The sequence below is a fragment of the Tauraco erythrolophus genome, chromosome 19 (assembly GCF_009769465.1).
Source record: "Tauraco erythrolophus isolate bTauEry1 chromosome 19, bTauEry1.pri, whole genome shotgun sequence".
Taxonomy (NCBI): domain Eukaryota; kingdom Metazoa; phylum Chordata; class Aves; order Musophagiformes; family Musophagidae; genus Tauraco; species Tauraco erythrolophus.
In genome coordinates, this window is record NC_141483.1 from 15,063,568 (window position 1) to 15,091,339 (window position 27,772).

Here is a 27,772-nt window from a genome sequence, read left to right on the forward strand (position 1 = left end):
GCCCCATCAGCGGGTGGTGCAGACTTTGCCACATTAAAGTGTTCCTCAAACCAAAGCACGAAGGGCTCTGGGTAGGAGTGAATCACTGAAACCACATTGTGTTCACATGCAGCCCCGGTGGAAACGCTCATCCGGAGCGAACCCGCCACCTTCCAAAATAAACCGCCCTGCCAGGGCCGTGCTCACCTGGGCCAGAGCCATCAACTTGCCGTGGTCCAATGGATGAACTTCAAAGCTGTTGGTAACCCCTTCCCCAAAGCTCCCCGTGGGTACAAAAACGGCACCTCACCCTCACAGTGCAGGGCCCCCAAATCGGCCAGAAAGGTCAGGACCCCCCGGTGCCAGGGGAGTCCTTGGCCAGCACCGGCCCCCAGCCCTGTCCTCATTCCCGGGGCTCCATCCTGCCCTGGGGATCCATGTCCTGTCCCGAGGGCTCCATCCTGCCCCGGTCCCCGTGTCCTGCCCCGGTCCCCGTGTCCTGTCCCGAGGGCTCCATCCTGTCCCGGTCCCCGTGTCCTGCCCCGGGGGCTCCATCCCGTCCCAGTCCCCGTGTCCCGCCCCGGTCCCCGTGTCCCGGCCTGGCCACCCCCATGGTCGTGCCGCCCCCGTTTTTGCGGGACCCCGTTGCCCACCCCCGGCTGCCCGCTCCGCTCCCGGCCCGTACCGAGGCACGTCCCGCGAAGGGTTCCGCAGGCTCCGGCGCCGCCGAGTCGCCGCGGGGCCCGTCCCGGAGAGCCGCCCCTGCCGGCTCCGGCGACGGGCGGCACCGGGACTCGCCCGCCCCCTCCACTCCCGCCAGCACCCGGGCATCGGCACGGCCCGGAGCAGCCCCGGAACACCCTCCCCGAGACCGCCTCCCGAAACACCCTCCTGAAAACAGCCTCTGCCAGGAACAGCCCCGAAACAAGCCCCAAAACACCCTCCCGAAAACAGCCCCCCCAGGAACAAGCCCGGAAAGAGCCGCCCAGGCCGAGGTTACCGTGAATTTTTATTAGATTTTGCCTCCCCGCCCCGCTGGCACGGGCTCGGCAGCGCCGTAAGGCAGTCGGTTCATAAGGCAACACGCTTCCACGAACACCGCGGCCGTCGGGACAGTCCCCCGGCTTCAGCCGGCGCAGCCATCCCGGTGGAGGGGCTCAGTCCCACGCTGGAGGAGTTGGGGTCCCCCGGGAAAGTCATCGGCTCCTCCGTCGCGGGTGCTGTCGGCATCGTTCGGGAAGTTTCTCACCCAGGTGCCCATCGGTGGGCACGCGGCGGGTCTGAGGGTGCAGCGGTGCAGTCCGAGAGTCAGGGCAGAGCCGAGGTGGCATCGGCAGGACGGTGGCATCGGCAGGACGCCGCCACCGGCGCGCTTCATTCCCCGCACCGTGGCAGGCAAACACGGCGGTCAGGACTAAAAACCGTTTTCCTCTTTAGTACAAAAGCTTGGGAGATCCTACGACGACACGGGGTACAATTGCTTTATTGCTGTATTCCCTGTAGAAATTATTATTATTATTTATTACTGTATTCCCAATAGGAAATTATTTATTTTTTTTTTTTAAGAAAACAGGTTATCCACTGCAGATCCAGAGGAGAATCAAAGTCGCTTGAGAGCCCAGGAGCAGCCCCAGCTGCCTCAGTGATTAAGACACAGGTAGCACCCATCACACACGTAAATAATTAAGCCCTGCCAGTCCCGTAGGAGCCTCAGGCTTTGTAGCTCAGCTCAGCGTTCATTTTTGTGTACATCTCGTAAATGGCATCCAGGATGGGGGTGACCCTCGAGAGAAACTGATGGATCTTCTCGATGCTTTCCTCCTCTTTGACTTCTTTACCCTTCTCCAACGCCTTCAGCAAATCCGATTTGTACGGAAGAGCGTAGACCGAGCCCTATAAAATAGGAGGAGAAGCTCTAAGGTTCCCACATGCAGGATCCTGGTTTGGGTGTTCCTGTGCGACTCCGAGCCACCGGAGACCCCGCGGCGTCCCGAATGGGACGCCGCGGGGTCTCTGGTCGCTCGGAGTCGCACGGGAACAACTTTGAGGATGGTGGCTGGATAAGCAGAGAGAATCCGCTGGGAATACTACACAAAATACAGCAGCAGCTTCCCATCTTCCCATTCCCTCACTTCGAGAAGGATGTTGAGGTGCTGGAGCAGGTTCAGAGAAGAGCAACGAAACTAGTGAAGGGTTTGGAGAACTTGTCCTACAAGGAGCGGCTGGAGGAGCTGGGACTGGTCAGTCTGGAGAAGAGGAGGCTCAGGGGGGACCTTATCACTCTCTACAATTACCTAGAAGGAAGTTGTAGGGAGATGAGGGTCGGTCTCTTCTCCCACATTATGAATGGCAGGATGAGAGGGAATGGCCTCAAGTTACACCAGGGGAAATTTAAGTTGGATATCAGGAAGAATTTCTTTACAGAGAGGGTTGTGAAGTGTTGGAACAGGCTGCCCAGGGAGGTGGTGGAGTCCCCATCCCTGGAGGTGTTTAAAAACCGTGTGGATTTGGTGTTGAGCAACATGGTTTAGGGACCCTGACAGTGCAGGGTGAATGGTTGGACTCGATCATCTTGAAGGTCTCTTCCAACCAGACAATTCTATGATTCTATGATCTTTCCAAGCCCTTATTCCCCTAAAACGCATCGCTGCTCAGGGCAATTAACGGAGCAGCTTGGTTTAGCAAAAGGTCATTTTTCCTCTGCGGAGACGCGAACGCTCACCGTGAAGAGCTTCTGCAGCATCCAGCCGTGGTATTTCTTCAGCGCGATCTCGTAAGCCTTCATGGCGTTCACTCGGATGAGGTTGGGATGCTCCTCGTCCCGCTCGCCGTCGGAAATGCTCTGCAGCAACACCAGCATGAATTTCAAGCCCCTGGGAGAAGAGCGGAGATGGTGGGGTGGGGAAGGGGTTGCTAAAAGGCAATCCCCAAGCCCCCTCGCAGAGCCGATGCCTGTCCCCGCGTGTTCCTGCTCCCCAAAACGCAGCACCCCACGCTGTCCCGGCCAGAGCCAGCCCCACGCTCCCCGCAGCAGACTCCACCCGGTGTTCACCGGGCTCCCCACGTGTCGGGACACAGCCTGGAGCAGCCCCCGACGCCGTGAATCACCTTTTCAACCACATCAGCGCCAGCGTCGCGCCCGTCTTGGGCCATGCCGAGCCGTGCATCTCCTTCTCCACCTCCAGGATGTTCTGTAGCGTTTTGAACTTGGCGGGGTTGGAGTCGTAAACCGCCCGGATTTTCTGAGAGAGGAGAGAAGAGGGGGTTGGCTCCCGGGAGCTGCTGGGCAGAACGGCAGCACCGAAGAGCCGCCGGGCTGGTGCTCACGGCTGCGGCGTGGGGACACGTGATGCAGTGAGCACCACGGCTGCTGAACGGTGCTTTCACCAGGGAGCCCTAATTAACACACATGACCAAGATGAGCCGCCACTGAGCCAAAAAGCCCCCAAGGGAAGAAAAACCCTCTTAAACACCTCCAGGTCTTGCCTCCCCAATCCCACAGCGTCTCTGCCCAGGGATTCACCCCCCCAAGCACTCCTGTGCCCCCTCCTACCTTGATATTTCCAGTCAGGTCTGCCTTGACTGGTGAGTAGACGATGGGAGTCCCTAGGCAATCTGTGGAAACATGGAGGGAGGACGATCAGTCATTAGGGGATGCAGGAGACACCGCAAAGTCCCGAGTCGTAACCAACAGGTTTGACCTTAACCTCAGCCGGGGCACTGAGACACGTGCCAGCGAGGCTGGGAACGGCTCTTCAGGCTTCGCACATGGCCGTGGGCCGCAGCTCTTGCCACCCGGGATGGCCCTGCCTCCCACCCCAGCCCCATAGCAGCCCTCGAACCCCCTGGATCTGGGACATGGCCCCGATGGCATGGTCCAGAGCAGCACGATGGGCACAGCACCCTCCCTGCCCATGCCCAGGCAGGCAGCCCCGCATCCTGCCCGGCCAAGCCCTGCCACGGAGCCGCCACACAATGGGCGACATTGTGGAGGGCAGCAGGACAGCGCGGACCGTCGTGGCACAAGGGCGGCCGTGCCAGCGCACACCCACGGCCCCGGCAGCGCCTGCCCCGGCGTGAGCGGCTGCGGGTGGGACCCACGGGCCGGCCGGGACCTGCCTACCCCGAGCAATGCCTCCGGCCGCGGCGTACCAGGGGAAGGCGGCCGGGCCCCACGGTGGCGTCGGTGGGGCGATGGCGGCTCTGCCGGGGCGTGGGGCCCCGGGGACGGTGGGACGTTTTCCAACGGGGCTGCTCGGCAGGTTTGACGGGACCATGACGCAACCCCGGCTCCACCGGGCTGCTTCCCCGGGGAGCACCGGATACCGGGGGCAGGGAGCAGCCGGGACCGGGGGTCCAGGATCAGGCGTGGGAGGACGACCCAAAACCGTGGGAGCACCCGGGACCGGCGGGGAGCACCCAGAACCAGGGAGGGGCTACCCGGCCCGGCGGGCCCCGAGGGCCCTCTGCCCGCAGACAGCCACGACCCCTGCGCGGTGGCGGGGCCGGTACCGGGCCGGGCCCCGCCGTAGCTCCCGCCCCCGCCGTCGGCCGGCCCGGGCTCACCGAAGAAGGGCGGCAGGTGCGCCACGGCCTCCAGGAAGGGCAGCGTCTCGATCTGCTTGTCGGCCGGCAGCGGCTTGAACTCATGCTCCAGCAGCAGCGCCATGGCCCGGCCCGGTCCGGTCCTACCCGCTCCGCTCCGCACCGGCACCGGGAGCGCCGCCCGACCCGGCAGCGCGCACGCCACCGCGCCCCGCCCCTGCCGCCCCGACCAATGGCCGCGCACCGCCTGCAGCCCGCCCGCCAATCGGCGCGCGGGGGCGGGCCGCGCGGGGCCGGGGGGCGGGGCCGGCGCTGCCCTCGGACCCCCCCCGGGCGGCGGCGCCGGTTCCGCTGCCGGTGAGCCCGGGCTGCCCGGCCCGGTTCATCCCGCCCCGCTTCGTCCCCCGCCGCGGCCCGGTCCTGCCCCGGCAGCGGCGGGGAGAAACCGGAGCATCCCCCGCCGCGGCTGTTTACGCCGTCTCGGCCCCGCCGCGGCCGTTCCCCCCGGCCGGGTGCCGTGTTCCCGGGTGGCCGTTATTAATTATTCAGGGGAGATAAATTTTTCATAGGCAGCAGATGGTTCAGCCGGCGCGTCGCTCGGCGCGGCCTAAAACCCAAACCCCAGCGCGGGAGTGATTAATTATGAACACCTCTGCGCGGGCGGGGGTGGGAAAACGACACCGAGCTCACCGTCCCGCGGCGGGAGAGGGAACGGGGCCGGGGCGGGGAGGGAGGCAGTGCTGCGGGGAGAAGGGGTTTGCTGCGGACCGGGCCCCAAATCCGGTGTTTTTACCGGCTGTTCCGGAAAAACAGGTCGTGGGGCGATACCGATCTCTGGCTCGCACGGAGGGCGCTGGCACACGGCTGGGAGCCGCGTGTTACCGGCGTGGCACACGCGGGAGGCCTCCGGCTGCCGCTTTCTCCCTTTGCCCGGACGATGCCCGGGCACGGTCCCGGGGTGCTCGGCGCGCCCCGGGTCAGCCAGAGGCCGGCCCGGCCGGGGCTCGGTGCGGGTTGGGGCAGCGCCGGGCCGGTTTCGGTCAGGAACGGAAACCTTTAACCCTCCTGAACCCTCCGCCGGGCCGGAGCTGCGCGAACTTTCACCGGCGCAGCGAGCGCCTGCGCTGGCACCAGCCCGGCTGCGCCCTCGCACCGCCCCGGGCACGCAGCTCCGCGCCCAGCCTTCGCGCGAAGCTCGCCGCGGCGTGTCCCTCGGCGGCGCCCGTAGCGGCCGGGAGCGTTGCCATGGCGCCGCGCGGCGGGCGGCGGTAGCGGGCGGCGGGCGATGGCGCTGCGGTGGGCGGCGCGGGCCCGGGCGGCCGAGCGCGGGGCCGCGGAGAGGCGGCGGGAGCTGGAGGCGCGGCGGCGGCAGCAGTGGGAGCGGGCCAGCCGCTCCTTCGCCCGGGCCGCCGCTTGCTGCTCCAGGCAGGCGCGGTGGAGCGCGCCGCGGGCCCGCCCGCCCAGGTACGGACCGGGCCCGGGGGGCGCCGAGCGCGGAGCGGCCGGGCCGGGCGCTCCCCGTGACGGGCCGGGTGTGTCGCAGCCCCGCAGCGGCGCGGCGGCGGGCGGAGGAGGAGGCGGCGGCGCGGCTGGAGCAGCGGCGGGAGCGGCTGCGGCGGCTGCTGGCGGAGGAGCGGGAGGCGCTGGCGGCGGAGCTCGCCGGGACGCGGCGGCGGAGCGAGGAGCTGCGAGGCGGCCGGGAGGAGCGGAGGGGGAAGGTGAGGGCAGCGGCCGTGCGCGGCGCCGGGAGCCCGCGGCTCACCCCCCGGCCCCGCCGGGGCAGGAGCGCTCGTACCGCCGCTGCCCCGCTTCGGGTGTGCGAATCGCCCTGGACTATGGGCTGCCCGGGGGGGGGGTTTGGCGTGTCGGGTTCTTCCGTGGTCGGACATAATCCAGCTCTCGTGTTTCCAGGTTGCTGGGCAGCTGCTGGATGAGCGCTGGAAGAAAAACAGCGCCGAGCTCCGGGAGGTGATGTCGCTTTCTTCTTAGTCCCCGCTGCCCTGCGTTTATGAAGCCGGTTTTTAACTCGAAAATCTGTGATATGTACTGGTGTCGTTCATCTTGAATCACAGCGGTTGTCCTAAAGTCTGATAAGGAAAAGGCAAAGAAGTGAAATGGCTTTGACTGGGTAGGAAGTCCCCTCAAAGCTGGTGTTTTTCAAAACCGGTCAGAAACCCGTTTTGACTCAGAGCAGATTTTCAGCGCCTGTGATGTAACTATCTCAGGTGCTTTTCAAAGCTGTACCTGCCGTGTCCGTGGCTCGCCCTCGTTCTTTATTCCACCACCCTGCTGCTCGAGCCGCCCCAGCTCTGGTTGCAGTGTCACCGTAGTGTTTCCCACAACTGGCATGTGGCGTTCACCCTCAGCTCGGCACCCAGGATACCCAAACGAGCCCGCAGAGGCAGATGCTGCTGGGGCTTCAGGGCTGTGGCTGGGCCAGGAGGAGCTCCAGAGTAGATTCCAGGGGACAGGAGAGCCTGTGGCGCTAACGGCGATGTTGTGTTTGCAGGTGGAGTCGGAGCTGCACAGGAAGCACGTGATGGAGGCTTGGGGGGATCAGCTAACTCAGAAAGCCCAGGTACGCTGGGGGAGCCCTGGTGTTACTGGTCACGAGGGCAGACTCCTGAAACGCGTGAGCAGGTGGAGCTGTGACACTCTGGGCCTTTTGACCCGATGGGCAGACAGCTTGCCATCCGGTACGGACACGGCTCGGAGGTGGAGGGAATAGAGTGGGCTGTTTGCTTTTCTCACGGCAGTCTTGAACCAAATGAGGTCACCATGCTCGTTCCTGTAGCGATGGGCAGTTCTGGTGTCCGCAGAAGGACACGAGCTAACAGGAAGGATGCTTTTAATGAAGGGTCACTGGTCCTGTCCAACGCGTGCACTCAATCCATCTCCTAGAAAATCCCGTGCTGTCTGCTGAACGCGGCTGTTGTAGGATTCAGTGTGGCGCTGGGTGCTCATCTAGCAGCAAACTCCAGTGCAGAGCCAGGGCGAAGCTGCAGGAGCTCAGTGCTTGAACATGCCCTTCCTAGATGTGGGAGTACGGTGATCCTGATGCGAAAGAATAATAAAGGCCTTCAAATACAGATTCCAGAGTTAACTGAAACGAGAATCTAGATGGTAATGGGAAAATCTGAGTATATTTGTGAGACCACCTGTGCAGGGTCCTGTGAGGGACAGGTACAGACTGATGATCGTTCTCGGGCAGTGAGCAGATGGTTTTGCTTTGTCCTTGTGTTCCTTCCGAGCATGTTTTGTTCTGTATTTTCCCAATACTTGTCAGCTCGCAGGAATGTGATTCGTGGCTTTCCTGAGCCAGAGGCTGTTTCTCTGTGTTAGCCTAACCTTACGTGCCATGCTTTCTTTTGGCTCGGAAAGCAAGAAGCAGCTGAATTGGAAGAGAAAAAACGTTACGAAAACGAATATGGAATTGCACGACGGGAAGCGCTGGAAAGAATGAGACAAGAGAAAGAGAAGCGTCGGCTGGAAGAGAAGAAGCAAGCAGAGATGTTGCTTCAGCAGATAGAAGAACTGAAGTTACAGGAGACAGAGGTGATCTTTAGTTTCTTCTCATTCGAGAAGGAAATCCATTGTTTCACCTGGAAATACAGCAACACTCACCTGCCCTCTTCCCTCCGGGTTTCCACTAGATTAAATCTGGAACAAAGTCAGCTGTGACCCCATTTCTGTTAGTAGTGTAGACCTCTTCCCCGAACGCTGGCATAGTCCCTGGATTCTGGTAGCTTTTGGTTGCTCCTCTCGAAACACCAGTATCCTTTTGTGCTGCACCAGCTGAGGAAAACATCGGTGGCAACTTTGAAGTGTGCCAGGTTTGGGTCAAAGGCTTTGTCAGCTGCAGCTCCTCACAGTGTCCCTTGAGCTGTGAGCCACTGAGCCACGATTAAATTCATGTGGAATATTTACTGCAACGAGGAGTTCAACTGCTTGCAGAGGAGCAGAGCTGGGTACACACTCTGGTACAAAGGCTCTCTCTGAGAAGTCCTGGCTCTCAGACATACTTTTTCTTGGTGGTTGTTTTTTCCTTTTAGGCAACAAAGCTGAAAAAAGAACAAGAGAATTTATTAAAGCAGCAGTGGGAGCTGGAGAACTTGGAAGAAGAAAGGAAACAGATGGAAGAACACCGGAAGAAGAAAGAGCTTGGGTATGAGACGGAGCGTGGCTTGTTTCAGCAGGGCTGGACAGAGTCTGGTCCCATGTCCACAATACTCCTGCTGCACGAGGAGATGTTTCAAACTGATTTAGGGGCAGTTGGAATGTTTTCTTCTTTTCTTTTTCAGTCGCTTCTTGAGGCATCAGTGTAATGCTCAGTTAAGAAGACGAGCCCAGCAGATACAAGAGGAGCTGGTAAGAGAAAGTACCCTTTAATTTATACATTGCAGATGCTGTGTGCTGAAGAAACTTGTGCTTGGTTTATGTGTCTGCCTCAGGTGCCTACAGATAATTAGCTAGGAAGCCCCTTCCAGGTTGTGAACAGGGCTGGAGCAAAAAGATCACGGGGAAGCCAGCAGACCGAGTGTCTTCCTGAGCACACCCTTGACACTGTCACCAGTAATTTGTAGAGAGCAGCCCCGCACACAGGCTGGAAGCTGTTGATCTTGTGGTTTTTTTTTTTTCAAGGAGACAGACAGGCAAATCTTATTAGCCCTCCTCGAGAAAGAAGACGAAGATCAGCGCCGCCAGTCCGCGCGACGAGAACGAGCTGTTGCAGATGTTGCCTGGATGAAGCGCGTCATTGAGGAACAGCTCCAGTTAGAAAAGCAGAGGGAAGCAGAGCTGCAGACTATTTTTAGGTGAGTCTGCCCACCTCTGAGCATCATCTAAAGAGACCACACGTGCTCAGCGTTCCTGCCTGGTTGGCAGAGCTCCACTCTGGTTTGTTAAACAGGCTTTGGAAGTGGACGTGAGGAAGTGGCGTCTGGTCAGCCTTGGCAGTTCTAGGAGCACTGCAGCAGCAGTGAGCTCTGCCCCTTGTTGCGTGTGCCCAGTACCGTGCTGGGCGGCCAGCGTGCCAGTACAGGCAGATGCGAAGCTTTTCTGCCAGGACTGTCAAAGCCGGCGCTTGTTTTCAGTTACCTCAGCCCAAGGCCTAGGCCATAACTTCTGTTACACTAGCTCTAGTGCAACAGCTTTAATAACAAAAAAAGGTAGTGAGGCAGGGACAGCAAGAATTACCTTGTAATTTTAAGTACTTTGTAACCAACTTTCAACGATTCTGCATGACTGATGTGGAGGGGTTTAGCCTAAGTGACTCCAAAGCCTGCATATTGTTTCCTTTTGTATCCCAGAGCTTGTAGATAAAAGCTGCCTCAGGTTCCTCGTTCAGGATCGCCTTACACTCTCCCCAGCACAGAGAGCATCGTCACTGGTGACAGCACAGTGTGTGCTACCATAAGATTTTAGCTAAAAGTTTTGTGGCAGAGGAAAGACTTGCAAAATCTTCAGCTTTTCCAGTGATGCCCTCAACTACCCACCTGCCGTGTGAAGTAACGTCCTTGTTAAGAGGCAGGCTTCCTCCCCAGGCCCTTCTGTGCCTGGGACAGGTCGGTGCCTCCAAGAAGTGCTGCTGCAGGTCAGCGTTTCCTCCTGCTGCTCAGTGCCAGACAGGGAGATCAGAGCGATTCTCTGAAATAGGCAGAGGTGGGGCGGACACGCTTGCTGCCTGGGAACAAACGGGAAGAGAAACCTGAGTGCTCCTCTGGAGCACAGGGCAGCTCATCTGTGCCCATGGTGTAGAGAGAGATGTATTTTAACTGAGTGGTAACCTTAGAGATAATCCTTCCTCTCTCCTTTAGGGAAGAAGCTAAAAAAATGTGGGACAAGAGGGAAGAAGAATGGGAAAGAGAGAAGAAGGCCAGAGATCGCCTGATGAATGAGGTGATGACCTTTTCTGAATGAGGTTTGTCTCTTAGTTCAGTGTAACCCTCCACCCTCCAGAGAGTTACAGTCTTCAGTACTCAGAGCAGAATTTTTCCTCGTCTGATGGGTTTTCTGAGATCTGTTTAACCATCTGCACTGAGATTTCCCCAGTTCTGCATCTTGACTTACTTTCTCCCTTAATTCTCATTTCACACAGGTCCTTGCAGGCAGGCAGCGCCAGATCCAAGAGAAGATGGAGTTAAACAGACGAGCCCAAGAAGAGTCCATAAAGTATCGAGAGCAGCTGATTAAAGAACTTGAAGAGGCAAAAGAGCTGAGTAGGCGAGAGAAGGAGCAGGAGGAGGAACTGAAGACAGCCCGGAGGCAGGAGCTGGAGGCACAGGTACAGCTTCCCAGACACGCACCAGCTGTTGAAGGTGCCCAGTTTGTGCCCACTCTCACCCTGACAGCCCCTTCTTCTCTGTGCCCAGCTGACAGCGCGCCGCTTACAAGAACAGGAGGAGCAGCAGCGCCAGCGGGAGGAGGAAGAGCAGGAGAGCTCAGCCCGGCAGCGCCGCGAGGAATCCGTGCGGCGGGAGGCCAGGCGCGTGGCTGAGGACGGGCACCGTGGCAGGGTAGGCAGCAGCGGGACGGGGGAGCCCGTCCGTGCGGGTCACCCGGGGCGCGAGCCCAGTGGGGAGGGCGGCAGCCTCACGCCAGCACAATTCCCATCGTTTCTCATCGGCACGTGAGTTGCTGCACGGTGCCAGGGCGGAACACTGGGCCCGCTCCTTCCCCTGCCCTGGCCCTAGCTCTGCCTCAGAAATCGCTTTTCTTTCACTGAGATCGATGCTTTAGACCCCAATTTTTAAATAACTTTTGAGGCAGCCTTGTTGCTGCTGCCCCAGATGTTGTCCTCACTATTTTCAGCAGCAGCAGCTGCACTGACACGGTCGGTGCGGCGCATCTCAGCTGCTCAGTGTCTTTGTCTTCCGTCGTGCTTCGCCTCCCTCCGAAAATGGAGCCGAATTGGAGTAGCCCTGCCTAAACCGCGTGCCCAGTAGATCGTGTTTTTCGTACTGTGAGCTACTGCACAGTCGCTCCCCTCTGGCATTGACCAGACAGGAGCCACCCAAGTCAGAGAAAGCTGGAAGGAGGCGTTGCTGCCTTGAGGTTTCAACTCTTCAACATTACCGATGCTTTTTCTTGGAGAATATTTTTTCCTGTACACTCCAAAGCACCTTCCGTGCATGCTGAATAGCGCATGCGCGGAAGATTTGTTCTTCCTCAAAAGTTACAATCTTTGTTTTGACCCGTTAGCTCTGCAGTTACCCGAAAGCCGCGTGGACCTGAGGCTTCTCGTCCTTCGCACCTGAGGGACAAGCACTAAACGCAGCTGCAGACGACAGCCAGAAAACCCTGAAGAATCAAGGAACTCCTGAAAGAACAGTGGCTCTGGAATAGCCTACGATGACACCAGGACCCCGCTCAGTAGATTTCTGGGAATATTTAGCTGCGGCCCACTTGAACACAGGAGCAAATTTCTACTGGCTTGAAGAACAAGGTGTGAGCATCCCTGCAGGACTGTACCACTGCACTTACTCCGTGTTCGCGAGTTCTGATGTTGTGTTTTGGGAGGTGCTGCAGCAAATAAACGGTGAGAGAACCTGTGCCTCCCGTGGAGCAGGAACCGCGAACTGCCGCGTGCTGCGTGGGGTGTTTGAGTGCCAGGCTCCCACCTCTGCACGGCACGATGTGCCCAGCTGGCTTTCAGGAGTTCAATCATAGAGTCAGAGAATGGTTTGGGTTGGAAGGGACCTCAAAGACCATCCAGTTCCAACCCCCCTGCCATGGGCAGGGACACCCTCCACTACACCAGGTTGCCCAAAGCCCCATCCAACCTGGCCTTGAACACTGCCAGGGATGGGGCACCCACAACTTCTCTGGGCAACCTGTGCCAGTGCCTCACCACCCTCAGAAGGAAGAATTTCTTCCTTAGATCTCATCTAAATCTCCCCTTTCAGTTTAAAGCCATTGCCCCTTGTTGAGGAAGTTATGAGGAGTTAATTCACTGCACACCATACGACAGGCAACGTGTGCTGCAGCAGTAATTCCTAATGTGTCCACTTCCTCTCCAGGAGGTGCTGAAGACTTAATTTATTTTTTCCCACTTGTTTCAGAAATAAGGAATAATTGCAAATTGACCGTTTGCTTCTGCTGCAACAACACGAGGGCAGCTTTAGTCTGTTAGTGCACTTGGTTCCTGCTGTTACTGTCAGCAACTGCAGCTCAGAAATCAGCCCGTGCACTTCGGCTGCTGCGGCGCAGCCGGCGCCGTGACAAACCGCTGGCTTCGTTCAACTACAGGAACTTCATCAAGATCTTTAGAGAACCAGCAAAGAAAATAACCCCCAATAATTTCACACGCTCAAAGGGTTTTAGCATTTTATATTAATACAGTAAACAAAAGATTAAGTCAAAATATTGTACAGGCAGAATGACACTGATAAATACAAGTTTTGGGAAAAGGCAAAAAAACTTTTACTTTCCTATGCAGCATTTTGTAAAGAAGGAGCAAGTTTGTTTACAGGGGAAAAAGAGGAGACCTAGTCAGAAAAGAAAACACCGTTGTTCTTTCAGGCATTATGGATCGTCTGCCTCGCAGCACCGTGTGACTCGAGGGCTGACTGACGCCCCACTCTCTAGTTCCACCATTTCGAACCGCTCTGCCTGCTGGAGAGAAGAGCTGACACAGCCCACCAGCGTGTGCTCAGACCGTGCCTGTTCTCCTGAGAACGCCGGAAAACTGCCCGTCTTCCACCACGGTCACCACCCTCCCGGTGCGATGGCCCAGCGTGGCCATAACCAGCCTCCACCCAACGCGTAGGTGGGAGAGTTACTGACCAGAAACGCTGCTGAAGTGACAGAAGAGGAAAGCCGTTATGGGTCAGCCATGGGTTTAGAGCTAGGCCTTCCAACAGCTGAGCTTTACAACATCTGGAGCTAGCGTAGCTGGAAGGAGGGCTTGCCGTTCCCCAAGCATCCGTTGATGTTGGTAGAGGCAAGTTTAAACAACTGATAACTTGCAGCATAACTCAGTGTTACCCTGCTCTGGACATCAGGTCGGATATGTGAAAGAAAAGCATACAGTGGTGTCCTGGGAGATGTGAAAACAGCATCCGCTGCCTTTCAATGATGCCAAGTTAAGGAAAAGGCCCTAGAAGATTACCAATGTATTTAATTGCCAGTAGCATAATTCTGAAGCAGGTTTTACAAAGGTCTTTTGCAGTTCTAATCCCAGCCTGTCTGCATTCCCGTGAGTTTAGAGACAGTTATGGAATTCAGAAGTGCAGAAACGAAATAAAAAACCCCACAATGAAGAACATGAATTTACTGGGTTGTCACCTACTCTTTCCGTTCCTTACCTCCCTCAAACTTGCACCACTTTAAAAAGGGACCTAATTACAACATGGAAGAATCTGACAGTGTTATGATGGCACTTTGTGTTTATATACACACACAAACACAGTATGATGTGAAAAGGAACCAAGCACTGAGCTTTAGGTCGTTTGTTCACCTAAACATGGCAGTTTTTCACCAGAAAGCCTTGAAAAGTTTGTGGGTTTGGCAGACCGTACACTGCAGACCTGCTGGTGGAGCAGCAGATGGCTGTTTCTGACACATGTTCCCGTGAAAACTGTCCATGTGTTCCCATCAGCTGCTGCCACAGGACAGCTGCTGCAGTTCCACAGCCCCACTCTTCACTGAACGACCACCTCGAGTGGCCACCAGCTGAACCGGCTCCTGGGAAATGCCACCATGCTCCCAAATGGGACACTAGTGACTCCCCTTCTGCCCCACGGAATTTAGATTCCCAAAGAACTCTCATTTTTGAAAGTATGGACTGACACAGTTTTGTGAACTGGTATGAATGAAAACAACCTGAACACACACACTGAGGTTTGTTACCCACCCATCTCTAGCAGGGAGCCTAGCTTGGGTTACTCCTATGTAGCTTCTGAAATTTTGAAAGATTTATGTAAAACTTACCAGATACCAGAAATCTTTTCACATTTAGATATGTCGAGGTACAGAAGTTCCATGCTATGGCAGACACGGCTGCTTTCGCACTGGCACTCAGTTCTAACTTCCGTTTTTGGTTTTTAATTATCACAGAAATCTCTAGTGAAATTGCATCTTGAGTTACTGAGCAATGCTGCTGCGCACAAGACGGTGCCTTGAAGATGACAGTAAAATTCTACAGGAAACTTAAGAATGAATTATTAAATCAGAAACAAAGGATAATATTTTAACCACTAATGCCCTAAAGTAACATCAAACAGATATATTAATGGCATAGTGACAACTAAAAGAAAAAAAACTACTAAGTTTCAAATTCCTTCCAAAACAGATAAAGTGACAAAGACCTTGTACAGTTACACGCAATAAGCTCGGATGCCCACAACTACTGTTGGCTGAGCAGACTAAAAACGTATCATTATTGCACAACACTTGATGTGGGAACAGATATTCAGCTTGTGCCCTGTTCTCCGGGCTACAACCTTCCTCCCGGAGCCCGTTTCACGGCGAGTTTCTCGGCCGGCGGCGCCGCGGAACACGAGGCTCCGGGACGGACGGAGCAGGGCTGAGGTCCTGCCGTCCGACACGTGCAGCCGGCGTCAGCAGGAGTTTGGCAAGTGGTGCCTGAAAGCAGAACGTGGCCCCGGGGAAACATCTAGCAAGAGCTTGGTACAGCGCTGGCACGTGGTAACGGCTCAGCAGTATCTGTAACTAAACTGGCAACACAGGCACAAAGTAAGGCAGTGGGTTCAATGAATCATAAAATTGTTAGAAAACATGCAAAAATAATACTGAGTTTTAAAAAGAAAAAAAAAAAAAAGTTCTTGCCCCTTTCGTTTTTCTCATAAAAACCTGAACAGTTCCACACCTGTATTTGAAATCCAACCTTTACAAAACAAGAGTAAAAAGCCAAGTTGTGCCTCAGTTGTTGTTCTCTTTGGTTGTGATGGTAACCAGCTGCTTAGCGGCCTTGGCGATGTCATAGGCGCACTGGATGACCTGCTGCGTGACCAGCTGGATGTCTGTCGTGGGGCACGTCTCCACGGGAAGGGTTTTTTTGCACTCGGACTGGAGTCTGTAGGCACTAGATGTCAGCAGCCGCAAAGAAGTCCTTACCAGTTCAGATTTGGGTTTCTGGGAAAGAAACACAGAAGGCAAACATGACAGAACCACAAAACCGTTTCAGGATGGCTTTTAATGAGCTGGTAGTGGCTCACAAGTGCTCCTTGATACGGAACATCTGCTGTAGGGCCCTGCTCTCTGCATGGACCTCTCTCTGCTGCAGGAGACATTGCAAGCCACTGCTCCTGCAGAGACGTGGAGCAGAGGTGGGTGAAACAAGTTGCCAGAATTTCTCCTCTCATCTCAGGGACATTTCGAACTGCTGCCAGGCAGGGAACACTGCTTCGTGCTCTCACTTAGGAAGTTACTCCTACAAATTTTCTAGTGCCCATTAACTGCCAGCCAGCCCGTGTCCTGGCTGACTTCAGGGCACAGTGCGTACAAGCCAACCCGTTCACGTACGCGCAGCAGCATTTGCTGTTCCCTGCGGTTTATGGAGGTAGCCAAGACTTTACAAAAGCTTAGGTCACAGATTTCCCTCTCTAAAATCTGCTGTGAGGAAACAGATCGCTTTGGCAGATGGAAAACAGAGCTAAACATACCTGCAAGTAGGAAATCCAGGCAGTAGCCTTCAACTGGAACCTTGAGGGGGATGAGTCTAGCAGAATTCCCGTGTAACCACGCGACTCCTCAAGCCAGATGGAAGCAGCCTCCGGTTTTGGAGGAACTGCATGTAATTCTTAGAGTTTTAAGTCCAAGACTAAAATCAAAGGCCTGGATCCACAAATTAGCCCTTTCCAACTGGCATGCTAATACGTACAAAGATGCAAAATTTGACAGAAACACCTCGTCGTTTCTCCCTACCTTCTGCTCTTGGTTTTCATTTACTGAAGGGAAAACTCCTAACGAGGGACGAGGCCAAAAGCATTGTAATGCTGAAAGGTACTTACTTTTGGGAACAAGGCTGCCATTTCCGTCACTGCCACATGTATTCTCTCGGAGCACGGAATATAGCTGCAAAAAGACACACTGTGTTATTCACTACGTGAGGACTCCCTTTCCTCTTCATTTTCAGTGGCTATTATTCTAAAAACTAAGTAGCAAAACCCCCACATATATTCTAAAAACCTCTTGTATGCTGCACTGAAGGCAACTGAAGTGGGTAGTGCAGTACGGTGACTCCTCGTGTCTCCTCAGCACTGCCCTGCACACTGCAGCACAGGTTTGTGCAGAACTGTGGGACTTCAGCAAAAGCAAGAACTTAACCAATAGTACAAAATTACTTCTGAAGTTTTCCTTACTCTTGGGTCAAAGTTTGTTTGAAGGAATAACTGTCCACACCTATCATACCAATCATTTTCAGAAAAAGTCCCAATTTGTACGCAGTAATGGAAACATGTCCATGAATATTAACTGCACGTTAATGACACGCTCGCGTTTCCTCACCTCCCCCTCGCCCAACTATTCAAACGACAGAATCTGTCTCCCAGTTCCGCAGAAAGTTGCTCAGTGTGTTCAGTTTCGTGTGTGCACACTGACTCAGTATTGTTACGTGTGGCAGAGCACGCCCAAGCAAACTGGTTCGTGTAACTCAGGCACGAAGTAAAGTAAGATTCTGCAGTCTGAAAATATTTAAACAAATCCGGTGACACAGCAGTGCTTTGGAAAAAAAGCAGCTTTTTTCCCTCAGTGCAGTGTTGACAGTCAAAAGTGGATTAAAAAAAGACTTTGTATGTGGGATCCGAGTAAGGTTGGCTTGCTGGGATTTTAGGGAAATCTCTGTCCCTGTGTTTCGAAAGAGCCCTCTCTGCGTAAGCCAAGAGATGGTAAAACCAGTCTGCTAGAAGAACAGTTTTTGAACTGCTCAGGATCTAAGCAGCTAAAAATATCCAGTAATCTCTGAAGCAAAGGTAAACACCCAAAGGTGTTTCAAGTTGATTTCATGTTTCAGAGCTGAGTTTTGGCCATCCAAACTCTTCAAAATAATTCATGAGTCAAGCGTTGATGTTCACAGGTCTGTCTCGCCTACGCCTCTGGAGCAATGTCATTTTTCTGCATTTCTTTTCCATGGGTAACTTACAAAGGAGAAGCCTTTAAAAAAACCACTTTGCACCTAAGTTACCAAAATACCATAAACCCAAAAAACTGTATTCGAAACCCTTGGCAGTAAGGCCTGAAGTCTGACCACTGTAAGCTTTTAACCCTTTGGTTCTCGGTGAAGCTCTGAGCCATCTCTAACACACACGTGCCTCTCTGGGGCAGCAACCGGGCTGGAAGCTTCGTTTGCTGCAGAGATGGATGGTGAGGACACACCTTGGTTCCAAGGAGATTTATTTCCATCCTTGTATCAGTTCCTTATCAGCTGAAGCCAGGAATGCAGCACCATGCACACACTTCCCCTTTCTCATTTCAAACTGGAAGGCAGACATGTACTGAGAACGGGGTGTACCAAACTTCCAGTACAGAACTCACACCTCACTTTTCTGGTAAACTTTAACTAAAGGTAAAATGTCACATGAAGGTGACACCACCACCAAGGTCCCTTCCTGGATTAATTTATACACAGTGAACAGACGACACACAGCTCTCCTCCAGCAGCTTACAGACACATACATCTCCAAACTACCAACTGCTTTCACAGAGTGTGAGTTTTAGGCTAAATATTCAGCAATTCTGCCAAGTTAGTTAATAAAACCAAGGCAGATGCCATAAGCCCTCCCAGATTTCACTTCTGATTTACATACCAAATGAAAATTGGCCTGTTCAAAACAGATCTTAAAACAATTTACCACACGCTGCTGTGAGTGCTGTGTTAGTGTGGTCTGTCACGAGTCTAACTTCAAAAGACTAATTTTTACGCTTCAAAACCTCAATTTTAGCATAAGTTAGTTAGTATGATTCAATCTTAAGCAAGAGAATCTCAAAAAATCACAAAGCAACAGCATTCGAGAAAGTATTCAGCATCTGTAGATTATGGTACATCATTGCCCTTCCAAGCAAAAAAAACCCCAAACCCCCAACCCCCAGTCACTATGGATGCAGTCATCTTGCAACACCAACGGTGCAAAAATAGGTCACTTGCAAACACACTGAGAAAGAAGCAACACACCGGGGTCATTTTGGCAATGCAGGAAAACTGCTTTAAAAAGGAATATTTCTGTATGTCTCGAATCACATGAGCTCTTCCAAATAAACCAGAAGCGGAGAGAAATCTTCCAAGTTCACTGTAATTCCCACTCTGCTCTTGAGTTAACAATTAATTTGCTCCCTGCGAGCCACACTGAACAGCACCTTAGCTCATTAAAAAGCCAGTCTGCTGATTAAACCCTTCACTAAGAAGGCAGAGAAAGCCCTAGGATAACATGAAGGAAAGAGACCAAGAGTAACAACACGTATTTCATGGTATGTTCTCCAGGTTAGCTGCAAAGTTTTCCATGTGTCCTGGAGGAACAGCTTTATTTTTAGTCCGAACACTGACTGTAAGCTCATGAAATAAGCTGACACATTTGTGGAGTTTACGCACGTTCCAGTAAGACATCAAGAAGATACTCAAGTAGTGCCAGCTTGGAAAGAAGGATCCATCATGAGCAGTAACTTGTGACAACATCTTCCTGCAATCCTCCTATTTGTCACAGGCAGGAACACCTGCAGTTAGAACTTGGGAAGTTCTCTAAAAGAACATCCCACTTAAATTTCATCTTTATTTTAGGCACTAATAAATATTTTGGTCCAGTTGGAAGACGCTGTACAAACACACATCTTTTTCCACTGATTCAAGGACAAACGATCTCATTCGACACGCCAGCTGTATAAACAGCCGAAGGTCTAAGCTGTCAGGTGTGAACCTCTCATGTTGGGAACTGTGAAACTTCTGCTACTTTTGCACCAGTGCACAGAAGCACCAACCACACGCTGTGCTGTTAGTTGTCATAACTTAATTCATCTCAATCGACAACAAGCAGAACAGAGACAGGAGCATCTTTTACACTAGAGACAGTTCCAGTTCCATGTTGTGATTCTGTTCCCCATTAAACCAGCACGAGAAGCTTTAACCCAACAGGTAATATCCCAGGTTTGTAACTCTCTGTACCAGCTAGCTGCAGTTTCACCCGAAGCATTTCCTGCATAGCCTTCAACGACCCCTGTGCAGGTGGTGCCTGAGGGACAGAGGCAGCAGAGAGGAAGAGAAAGGACGCTGTGCCTGGGTGGCAGGGACAGAGGCCAGAGCACCAGGAGGCAGGGCCGGGCTGCGGGACAGCCAGAGGCTCCAGGGGAGCTCGCTCGGCCCAGGGAACCAGCGTGCTGAAGCAGCCCAGGCTGTGTCTGAGCTTGAGCATGCCCGCACGCTCTAATGGTCTGCTCGGCCAGATGAGCACAGGAAAAGGAACAGAAGAAAGCAAGAAAAAAAAGAAGGTGTTTCATTAACAGATATTCTTGCATTATTTTATTACTCTCCGATTACCTATGCAGCACGTGATTTATCTACAACGTTCCCAGCACTAGCTGGAAGCTGTATTATTACACCCCTGATTATCTCATTTCGTTAAGGCAGCGTTCTGCTACTACACAAAGAGAATGGTGGAACAAGCCTACTCCATCTCCTGCTGTCCCAGCCCACCAAGACAAAGCCAGAGGACAGGAAAACACAGAACAGCTTTGCAGTTCGATGTTTTGCAAGATTAAACTCATTTAAGTACCGTCAAACACCCCGCTCCACGCATGGCACAGAAAACAAAAAAGAACACAACAGGTTGTTTCAAAATCTATTCAATTTAACAGAGAAAGCTAGGTGTGCTGCATTCTTTCTTTCGATGATGTTTTAAAAAATATTATTCAAATACTGTAAACTGTGGTGCATAGAAAAAAAAACTCATTTAAAGCTTCTCTTAACTGTTGCATCTTACTACAATCTGTGAGAAACAAGCAAGGAGGGATTGCAGTGGAAAAGGTTATGGACAAGGGCAATGAGCTCGGCACAAACACGTTACAACTCGCCACTCGGCACGAGAAGGAGAGGCCGTGGCTGTCCCTTCTAAAAATAGAAAAGCACAAGAAGGAAAAAACACAGAACAAAAGCGGCTCCATTGTTCTGCACTTCTCCCAGCACAGCAGGAAGCGAGGGCTTAATATAAATTCCCAGCAGCTTCTCGCAGGCAAAGACGGGCACGGGACGCGGGACTCAGATGGAAGGGCTGTCGGTCTGTTGGCAAGTCCACATTTTCTGGAGACCAAAACTGTTTCAGACCTGAACCGTGCTCACACCTGGCAAGATGTAACTCCTAGTTACAGGCTTCTGAAGGGGCTGTGCAGGAGCACCACCTGATGACCAGTCAAGGGCAGTATCACTTTTACTGGTTCACAGTGATTCTGAAAATTAATGGTTTGGTTGGGCCAGCAGTTCCCCGAGGGAGCGGAAGCTGCGTGCTACCTGGCGTGCTCATCAACGGCCTCCTGCTTACCCAGGTCTAAACCCAGTAATTCAGAACAGCTTTTGCTGGTACATTATCTGTACTAATGTTTCAGTAGGAAAGCCAAATTTTTCCTGTCTTTGCAATGTTTTCCTGAAACCAGACTTGGTGTTACTGTCACGCTTCCGCAGGGTGTCCTTACATAGGCATACGGAGGTCTGAAGGTCCAAGAGAAACTTAACGCCACGTTCTCTGGACACGTTTGATTTACATCTAAAACAACATTCATTTTCCAGCGGGACTTCTCCAGCGCTTTGCTGCCGGGCGCTCCCCGTGCCTGTGCCAGCTGCGGGCAGGGCAGGCAGGTGGCAGGCAGCGGGCAGGGCAGGCAGCGGGCACTGCTGCAGCCACAACTCGCTCATGGGGGGCTGCGCTGCCTTTTTGGACAGGAGCCTGTGTTCCCACCACCTGTGCTGGCCACTCGTGTCCGTTCACCTGGTGGCACGAGGTCCGGTACACCAGGAGACACCGCAGACCTACACGTTCTGTAGGTGTGAAATCAGCATCTCCAGCGTTAACACCAGTGGTGGTGGCTGTACTTCCAAAAACACCTGAAGAATTTTCTTTGTTTTCACACAGATTCAGAGCATTTCTGGCACTCACACCTTACCTGTCATGCTTGTTCTCTTGCGCTGCTCGCAGCAGCTCCTGAATATTCTTAGTGATCTGCTCAGTTTTCCGAATAACATCTTCTGTACTGGGCAAACTGGAGCTGGGAGCTGTGTCGGTGTCTTCAGGGATGGATCCCTCCCCTTGCCAGATGACGCTCCTCTGCCGGCCCTTCCTGCCTGACCTGCAAAGGAACACAGCAGAGGTTGGCTCGGCGGGACAGACCCGGCTGCGCACGCGACTCCCCGTCCTCCGACAGCTCCGTGCCACCGCGCCTACCCCGTCTCCTCCAGCTCCAGCGGGGTGGTGGGGTTATCGTAGTCACTCTCAGACACGCTGCTCTGCTTCTCCAGCTTCGAGGTCTGCAAGGAATACAGACTGATTTCAGTGCTGTGCAGGAAAGAAGAGCCCTGAGCTGCGCCAGCGCCACGTCCTGTGCCCGCGGGCGCGCTCTTTGGCACAACGGCCCCTGTCCACCAAGCGCTCCGAGAGCTGGAGCCCATTGCAGACTGGAGACCAAAACAAGAGTAGGAGGCTGAAACAAGGACAGTTAAGGCCCACTGCAGACTGGAGGCCAGAACAAGGAGAGTTGAGCCCCACTGCAGACTGGTGACCAAAAGAAGGCTGAGGGGCCAAATAAGTAAGAGCTGTGGCCCACAGCAGAGCGTAGGATGAAACGATTGCAGAAGGTCCAGCCATCAAGAGAAGAGAGCCACTGGAGAACGGGTGTCAAAAGGAGGGTGGTAGACCAGTTCCAAAGAGGAGGCCGTAACGAGGGCAAGAGGCACACGAGGAAGGCGAGGTGAAACCCGGGGTGGGAGGCCCATGGCAGGGGGAATGCTGAAGACAGAGCTGGAGGCTGAACCAAGCACGAGAGCCAGACGGAGCGCGGGAGGCCGGCTGCGCGGTCCGGACGAAGCACGGGAAGGTCTGGCTGCACAGTGCTGCTCCAGAGGGCGGAGGCCACGAGCAGTCAGAAGCCCAGTGTTTTCCTGCTCTCTCCCTTTCACATGGCATTCCCTGTGGAGGTTCGCAGTGACCGCGGCCACACCAGGAACCGCAGTGCTGCCCTTTCCCTGTCCCTGAGCACATGCACCTTCTCCCACGTGCAACAGCAGAACGCTCTCCACCTCCTAATCCCATACAGACCAGTTCTGTGGCTTCCAGTAAAGCATCCAGCCTGTGGGTGAGGATGATGCTCAGATTTTTGATCAGCTGCAGCCAAACCTGGATTTGCATTTGACCAAGCAGGATATTCCCTTCTAAGTTATCTCGTCTAGTCCTACCTGCCAGTGTAGTATCTTCCTCAACTGATAGTCCAAACACCCTACAGTCTAAATAAAATGAAGACACAAGAATTTAAAATGTAGGTTCTTTATCCTGGCAAGATGAGGCCAGAGTATGACCATTCAACATCTAAACCCACAAACTTGTTTTTTTGGGGGGGTTTTGTGGTTTTTGTTTGTGTTGTGTTTTTTTTCTTTTTTAAAATTGAGTATTGTACAGTAAAATTTGATTAGAGCCTCTGCAATGCTTGCCCAAGAAACGGAATGAGATGGCACTGATTTCATTATATTAACCACATAGAAAAAGCAGAGCAAAAAGAACTTTTCTTGATAGATCTTTTCAAAATCAATTAAGTCTTACAAAGAAATACGAATACTCCTCTCAAGTTCACCCTTGGAAAATCTTGTTTTAACACAGAAGTAAGCAAAGTCTAAATCCTGAACATGTGATACAACAGAACGGGTGCAAACTACTCGTTATTTTCTAAGAAATGAGACAAACATTTAAAACCAGCCCAAAGGACCCTGAAGTGATATTTGCTTCAAGGTTAAAGAGGTTTAGTCAGAGCAAGCCCTCGAAATGCTACCAGCTCATTCTGGTGACGGAGGGTGCTTCCTGCAAGCTGGTGCTCAGGCTGGGCAAAGACTGGCGGAGAGGCCACGGGCTGTTCTCCTGCGGCGCTCGTCGGGGTGTGACATGCCAAGAGGTACCTGCTCAGGTCCCTGACCTCAGTCACAGCCCCTTCCCAGCCAGAAACAGACGTAATTCTGGGACTGCAAACACAAAGTGCTTCTCCCTTCATCTAAATAAGTAACTTGGACTTAGTTCAAGGATCTCAAATCAAACACAGTCTGAAGAGCAGCTGTCACAGGCAGATGGGTCTGTCTGCCTTACTGAACAGGTCCTTGGCAAGGTGGCATTTTACGGTCACTTCTAGCAAATGAATTTGAATGAGACTGGATTCAAGCGTCCCACTACAAAAAAAAACTGTTTAAAAAAAGTTTAAGAAGCTGGACAAGGCTTCTTGAAATAGCCAATGGCTCACACATGAGGCCAGAGCAAAGACAGCATCTTTGGAATAACAAACTTACAGGAATGCATTCAATGTTTCTTGGTAACACCGCAAGCTTTTTCCTACAGCAGCTAACAAAACCCCTACGAACAATTTTTTGTAGATCTTGATGGAACACCAACATAAGCTTCCTTTACACATTCTCAGTGTCTTCCATCTCGCCCTGAAAGGAGCCTTGTCAAAACCACTTCCCGTGCCCACTCCTTCATCTGCCAAGGGGAGCAGAAAGCCGGCTGGCGGATCCTGGATGTGCCGGTGGGCAATACCAACGGCTCCCTGGTGGGACACCTAAAGAACTCACTTCAAACAAACTACTGAGCACCTGTAAGACAAACATCTGGATGGGTGCACACTGCCAGCCCCCAGAGACAGCAGGCTTTACAGCTGGGATCCAGCGAGCTCCGTGTGCCTCATGCAGTGCATTTTAGTCAGCAGGAAGAGTTACACATGGGCTTACGGAACACCAGTGAGCGCTGGCAAACTGCTCTGCAAACAGCAACCAACGTGTCTTCCGGCTGGTCTCGGTGTCACGCAGCTGAACAAGGATGTGGAGTAACCGTGCGGTGTTAAACGCTGAGGTTTTAGCTGCCGTGGAGTTAGAGAGAGGCGAGAACCCGCGGCACGTGGCAGAGAAACGGGAAGTGATGAAGCACTGCTTCATGCAAGCACCAAGGCTGGCCAGCAGGAAAGGGGAGAAGACAGAGGCGAAAGGGCTTCTAGGGAGATGGCCACCTCCTCCAGGTAAAAGATGGATTGGGAAGGTACTTAACCCTTCGTGTGCTCTCATCCCTTGACCAGGAAAGCGTGGAGGGGAAGGAAGGTAGAGATGAAGAGGAGGTCACAAACGCACTCCTCCCGATCTAAAAATGGGAAAGAGAAAAACACTCGGGAAAACCAAAAACAAAACACACAAACACTTAACTGAAATAAAGGAACATTCTTAAAACCATGGAGATGACATAAAGCAAGAGTGATTTTGAGAACTTGGCTAAGCCTGAGTGGACTTAATTCTTTCAAAATACAATTGACTTCATGTTAATTCTAATATTGATATTCCAGAGGTGCTACATTCCACAGAGAATAAAATACATTCACCATAACACCAAATTAACCAACTCCACATAACAAATTAGCACTTCAGAACCGCTACTTCTATCCAGATTTCAAACCAAATGACCAAAGGATCTACACAAAGCACTGTCATGTTTTGCAAACGCTGCCACGTACAAAAGAATTCTGACTATCAACATGCCAACATAATTTACAATTATCCAGATTTCATCGTTTGAAGTTCTTACTAATTTAACTGAAGGGAAAAACCCAGCATACAGATTACTGCACTGATTCCCTGGTGCACTCAACTGTCATCTTTGGAACATGCATGGAACATTTGCTCTCCCTTATGCCAGGCAAAAAAAACCCATTAACTTCCAAATATGTTTTAAAGGGCTTAATTGTTTATCTGGAAGGAAATACAAGACCGTGCCACCACCAGGGAAACGTACTAAAACAAATCCACAAATGTTAAATACGTGCCTAGAAACACTTTACCACATTCCTGCCCACAGGGCAACCTAAAAAGATGCAACAAAAAATGAACTTTAACAAGCACTAGTGTGTGCTGGGTCAGTTATCTACAGCGTGCACGTCAGTGCAGGATACTTGTGCCTAATCCAGAACTCCCTCTCCACTCTCAGCACATCACACAGGAAAACACTAACCCAGAATAATTTGTTCAGCTAAGAACGAAACCTCCAGTTCCAAACTCGGAATAAGAAATCAGTGGCCTAATGAAAAAAATAGCTTCAATTTTATTTTATTTTTGAAAGGTGGTTCTTAATTTCTGCAAATTGGCACGTGCCTGCGTATCACAAGAAAGAAATCCATGAACTTTACCTACCTTCTTGCAATACTAATTTTTTCCCCTTTTCTGGTTTTCAAACAGCCACACACTGGTATTTGGCATATATATCGTGGTTAAAAGAAAGAGCTGAGCAGAAGGCAAAAGCTCCAGTTTACATTTTCCAGAACTGTTATAGCTTTTCCTTTCCAAAACATCACGCTCGGGCAGACGTGTTAATACAGCAAACATCAAGGATCCTTACAGCTCAAATTCACTCCGGAGCAGGCGGCGGAGCAGCTTTGGTAAACGAGCACAGTCGGAGCAGACAGAAAAGCTGAACACACGCAGAAATGCAGGAGCATCAGCAGTTTTACTTACATGTGGAGGGAAAGGCTGCAGTCTCGTTATGCTTTCTTCGGGGTACGGGACCTCTGCCATGGGCAGGTAGGGCTTCTGCCCTGATCCAGTCTCATACATGGACATGGGTCTGCTACCCCGCGCAGATGGCCGCCGCTTTAGGGAGGAACTGCTGGTTGGGTCTGTGTACTCAGAACCAGTTTGGCCCTGATAAATACTGGTTGTGGCCTGTCTTCTGAGGCTGGTATTTTCACTCTGTAGCGTTTGAAGCTGAAAGAAACGTTTAGCAGTGGGACTTCGTTTGTCTAACAGCAAGCGTCAAAAGCAAACTGGCTATACACATACACGCTTGTCAGCTTTACCAGTAAACCCAGTTACTAGCAGCTGGGGTTCGATTTCTTTTTCAAAATCTACTTGACTTGCTTAGTATAAACATAGAAACATCTATGTTCCAGATCTGGAAATATTTATATGCTGATTTCCAGCACTTTTTTTCCTGGGATGCAAGCTAAATTACATCTTAAAATTGGCTGTTGTAGTTGAAAACCACAATTTTAATTGGAAACAATCCATTTCTTCCAGCCTGGCTGTACTGGCACGTGAATCCTGTGTTATAACAAGGTTGTGGGGGAAGGACTGGCAACAAAACAGTTTTTCAAGCAAAGTGATCCATTTCAGCAGTCAATACAGGAACTCAAGAGGAATTTAACATAAGGCCTGGGAAATCTGCAAACACCCAAACCACAGCACAGACACCAGAGGCAGCACAAGGAAAACCAGAGCTTGCTCTGCAAAGCAGGAAGAGAGTTTAGCTTATGAAAATTAAGTATCAGCTACTGCTTTCTAAGAAGCCAACAAGAAAGCATTTTAAAGCTTTTTATTATTATGTGTTTGATGGATAGTAAAAATGCAACAATTGTGATTTTTTTTGTGGAGTTACTCTGAGTAAGTTTGCTATATTAACACATCATGAAGAAAAGATACGTAAAAAGAGTCAGTATCAGCAATTCTCTCACAATAATTGAGTATGTTTCAAACAGCTGATGGCCTTTTAAACAGGAAATTGCATATTTACTACTTGCATTTACTTTCCATCAGATGAACCTTCAAGAACATTGTCACTATCAAAAAATCCTGTTTTGCCTCGAGCACTTCCCAGAACCCCAAATGGAACGTGCAGGCTGCTGTCAAGATAATTTACACTTTTCTCCCACTTTCTGGGTGCTCTGTAGTAAGATGCATCCTGTCTTAAGATCTGAAGATCAGCCAAGAGCCAAGCTACCCCTTTAAAGTTTGACATTAGAGGCAATTAAATAGGTCAACTTCATAGTTTCCTTCTTCCAAACTCCTTCCACATTTTATAAACACGCTTTTGGTGCAGTTTCAGCCAGCACCTAAGGCAAACTCAGACCAAGCTCTTAACCACCTACAAGCTCCTAAAAAAAATCTGCAGGCATAAAAAAACCCAACTTTTTCCATTAGAATGCCCATTCAAGTAACGGAATTATTTTCATTTTTATTTAGGAAGAATCTACTCTGAACTGGCATTTATCAAGTGCAGCTTTCTCTGTTCTTTAATTAGCACATTTT

The 27,772-nt window shown here is 52.1% G+C and overlaps 3 protein-coding genes across 12 annotated transcripts in view; 1 reads left to right on the forward strand and 2 right to left on the reverse strand.

The window, feature by feature from the left end:
* Nucleotides 1-1,531: 1,531 nt before the first annotated feature.
* GLTP (glycolipid transfer protein) lies at nucleotides 1,532-4,648 on the reverse strand. The gene is made up of 5 exons (XM_086623633.1): nucleotides 4,546-4,648; nucleotides 3,533-3,594; nucleotides 3,088-3,221; nucleotides 2,702-2,852; nucleotides 1,532-1,872 (listed from the first exon to the last, which is right to left on the reverse strand). The coding sequence occupies exons 1-5, from the start codon at nucleotides 4,646-4,648 to the stop codon at nucleotides 1,690-1,692; spliced, it is 633 nt and encodes a 210-aa protein (XP_086479759.1). The 3' UTR covers nucleotides 1,532-1,689.
* A 1,149-nt stretch (nucleotides 4,649-5,797) lies between these two features.
* TCHP (trichoplein keratin filament binding) lies at nucleotides 5,798-11,757 on the forward strand. Its single transcript, XM_086623585.1, has 12 exons — nucleotides 5,798-5,988; nucleotides 6,068-6,242; nucleotides 6,436-6,492; nucleotides 7,034-7,102; nucleotides 7,906-8,079; nucleotides 8,577-8,689; nucleotides 8,826-8,892; nucleotides 9,166-9,338; nucleotides 10,341-10,422; nucleotides 10,622-10,807; nucleotides 10,896-11,039; nucleotides 11,725-11,757. Exons 1-12 carry the CDS (start codon nucleotides 5,810-5,812, stop codon nucleotides 11,755-11,757), a joined length of 1,452 nt encoding a protein of 483 aa, XP_086479711.1. The 5' UTR covers nucleotides 5,798-5,809.
* Nucleotides 11,758-12,837: 1,080 nt separating this feature from the next.
* The window catches only part of GIT2 (GIT ArfGAP 2), a 33,266-nt gene continuing 18,331 nt past the window's right edge, over nucleotides 12,838-27,772 (reverse strand). For 3 of the 10 annotated variants that reach the window (XM_086623776.1, XM_086623774.1, XM_086623773.1), the window contains 6 exons: nucleotides 26,204-26,452; nucleotides 24,753-24,842; nucleotides 21,903-21,985; nucleotides 21,625-21,807; nucleotides 16,497-16,560; nucleotides 12,838-15,618 (listed from right to left, as the gene is read on the reverse strand). In XM_086623776.1, the coding sequence (XP_086479902.1) occupies nucleotides 15,406-15,618; nucleotides 16,497-16,560; nucleotides 21,625-21,807; nucleotides 21,903-21,985; nucleotides 24,753-24,842; nucleotides 26,204-26,452 (882 nt within the window). In that variant the 3' untranslated portion in view covers nucleotides 12,838-15,405. Of the gene's footprint in view, nucleotides 15,619-16,496; nucleotides 16,561-19,776; nucleotides 19,906-21,624; nucleotides 21,808-21,902; nucleotides 21,986-24,752; nucleotides 24,843-26,203; nucleotides 26,453-27,772 lie in introns of all 10 variants that reach the window. The other 7 variants (XM_086623777.1, XM_086623775.1, XM_086623778.1 and 4 more) reach the window with 4 other exon arrangements.

Bases quoted from the DNA above. Each gene is read 5' to 3' on its own strand.
- GLTP (XM_086623633.1), bottom strand. From the start codon at position 4,648: ATGGCGCTGCTGCTGGAGCATGAGTTCAAGCCGCTGCCGGCCGACAAG. The intron at 3,222-3,532 runs GTAGGAGGGGGC...CTCCTCTCTCAG, and splicing joins ACCTGACTGGAAATATCAAG to AAAATCCGGGCGGTTTACGA. The intron at 1,873-2,701 runs GTGAGCGTTCGC...CCTATTTTATAG, and splicing joins TGCTGCAGAAGCTCTTCACG to GGCTCGGTCTACGCTCTTCC.
- TCHP (XM_086623585.1), top strand. From the start codon at position 5,810: ATGGCGCTGCGGTGGGCGGCGCGGGCCCGGGCGGCCGAGCGCGGGGCC. The intron at 5,989-6,067 runs GTACGGACCGGG...GGTGTGTCGCAG, and splicing joins CCGCGGGCCCGCCCGCCCAG to CCCCGCAGCGGCGCGGCGGC. The intron at 8,690-8,825 runs GTATGAGACGGA...TTTCTTTTTCAG, and splicing joins CGGAAGAAGAAAGAGCTTGG to TCGCTTCTTGAGGCATCAGT.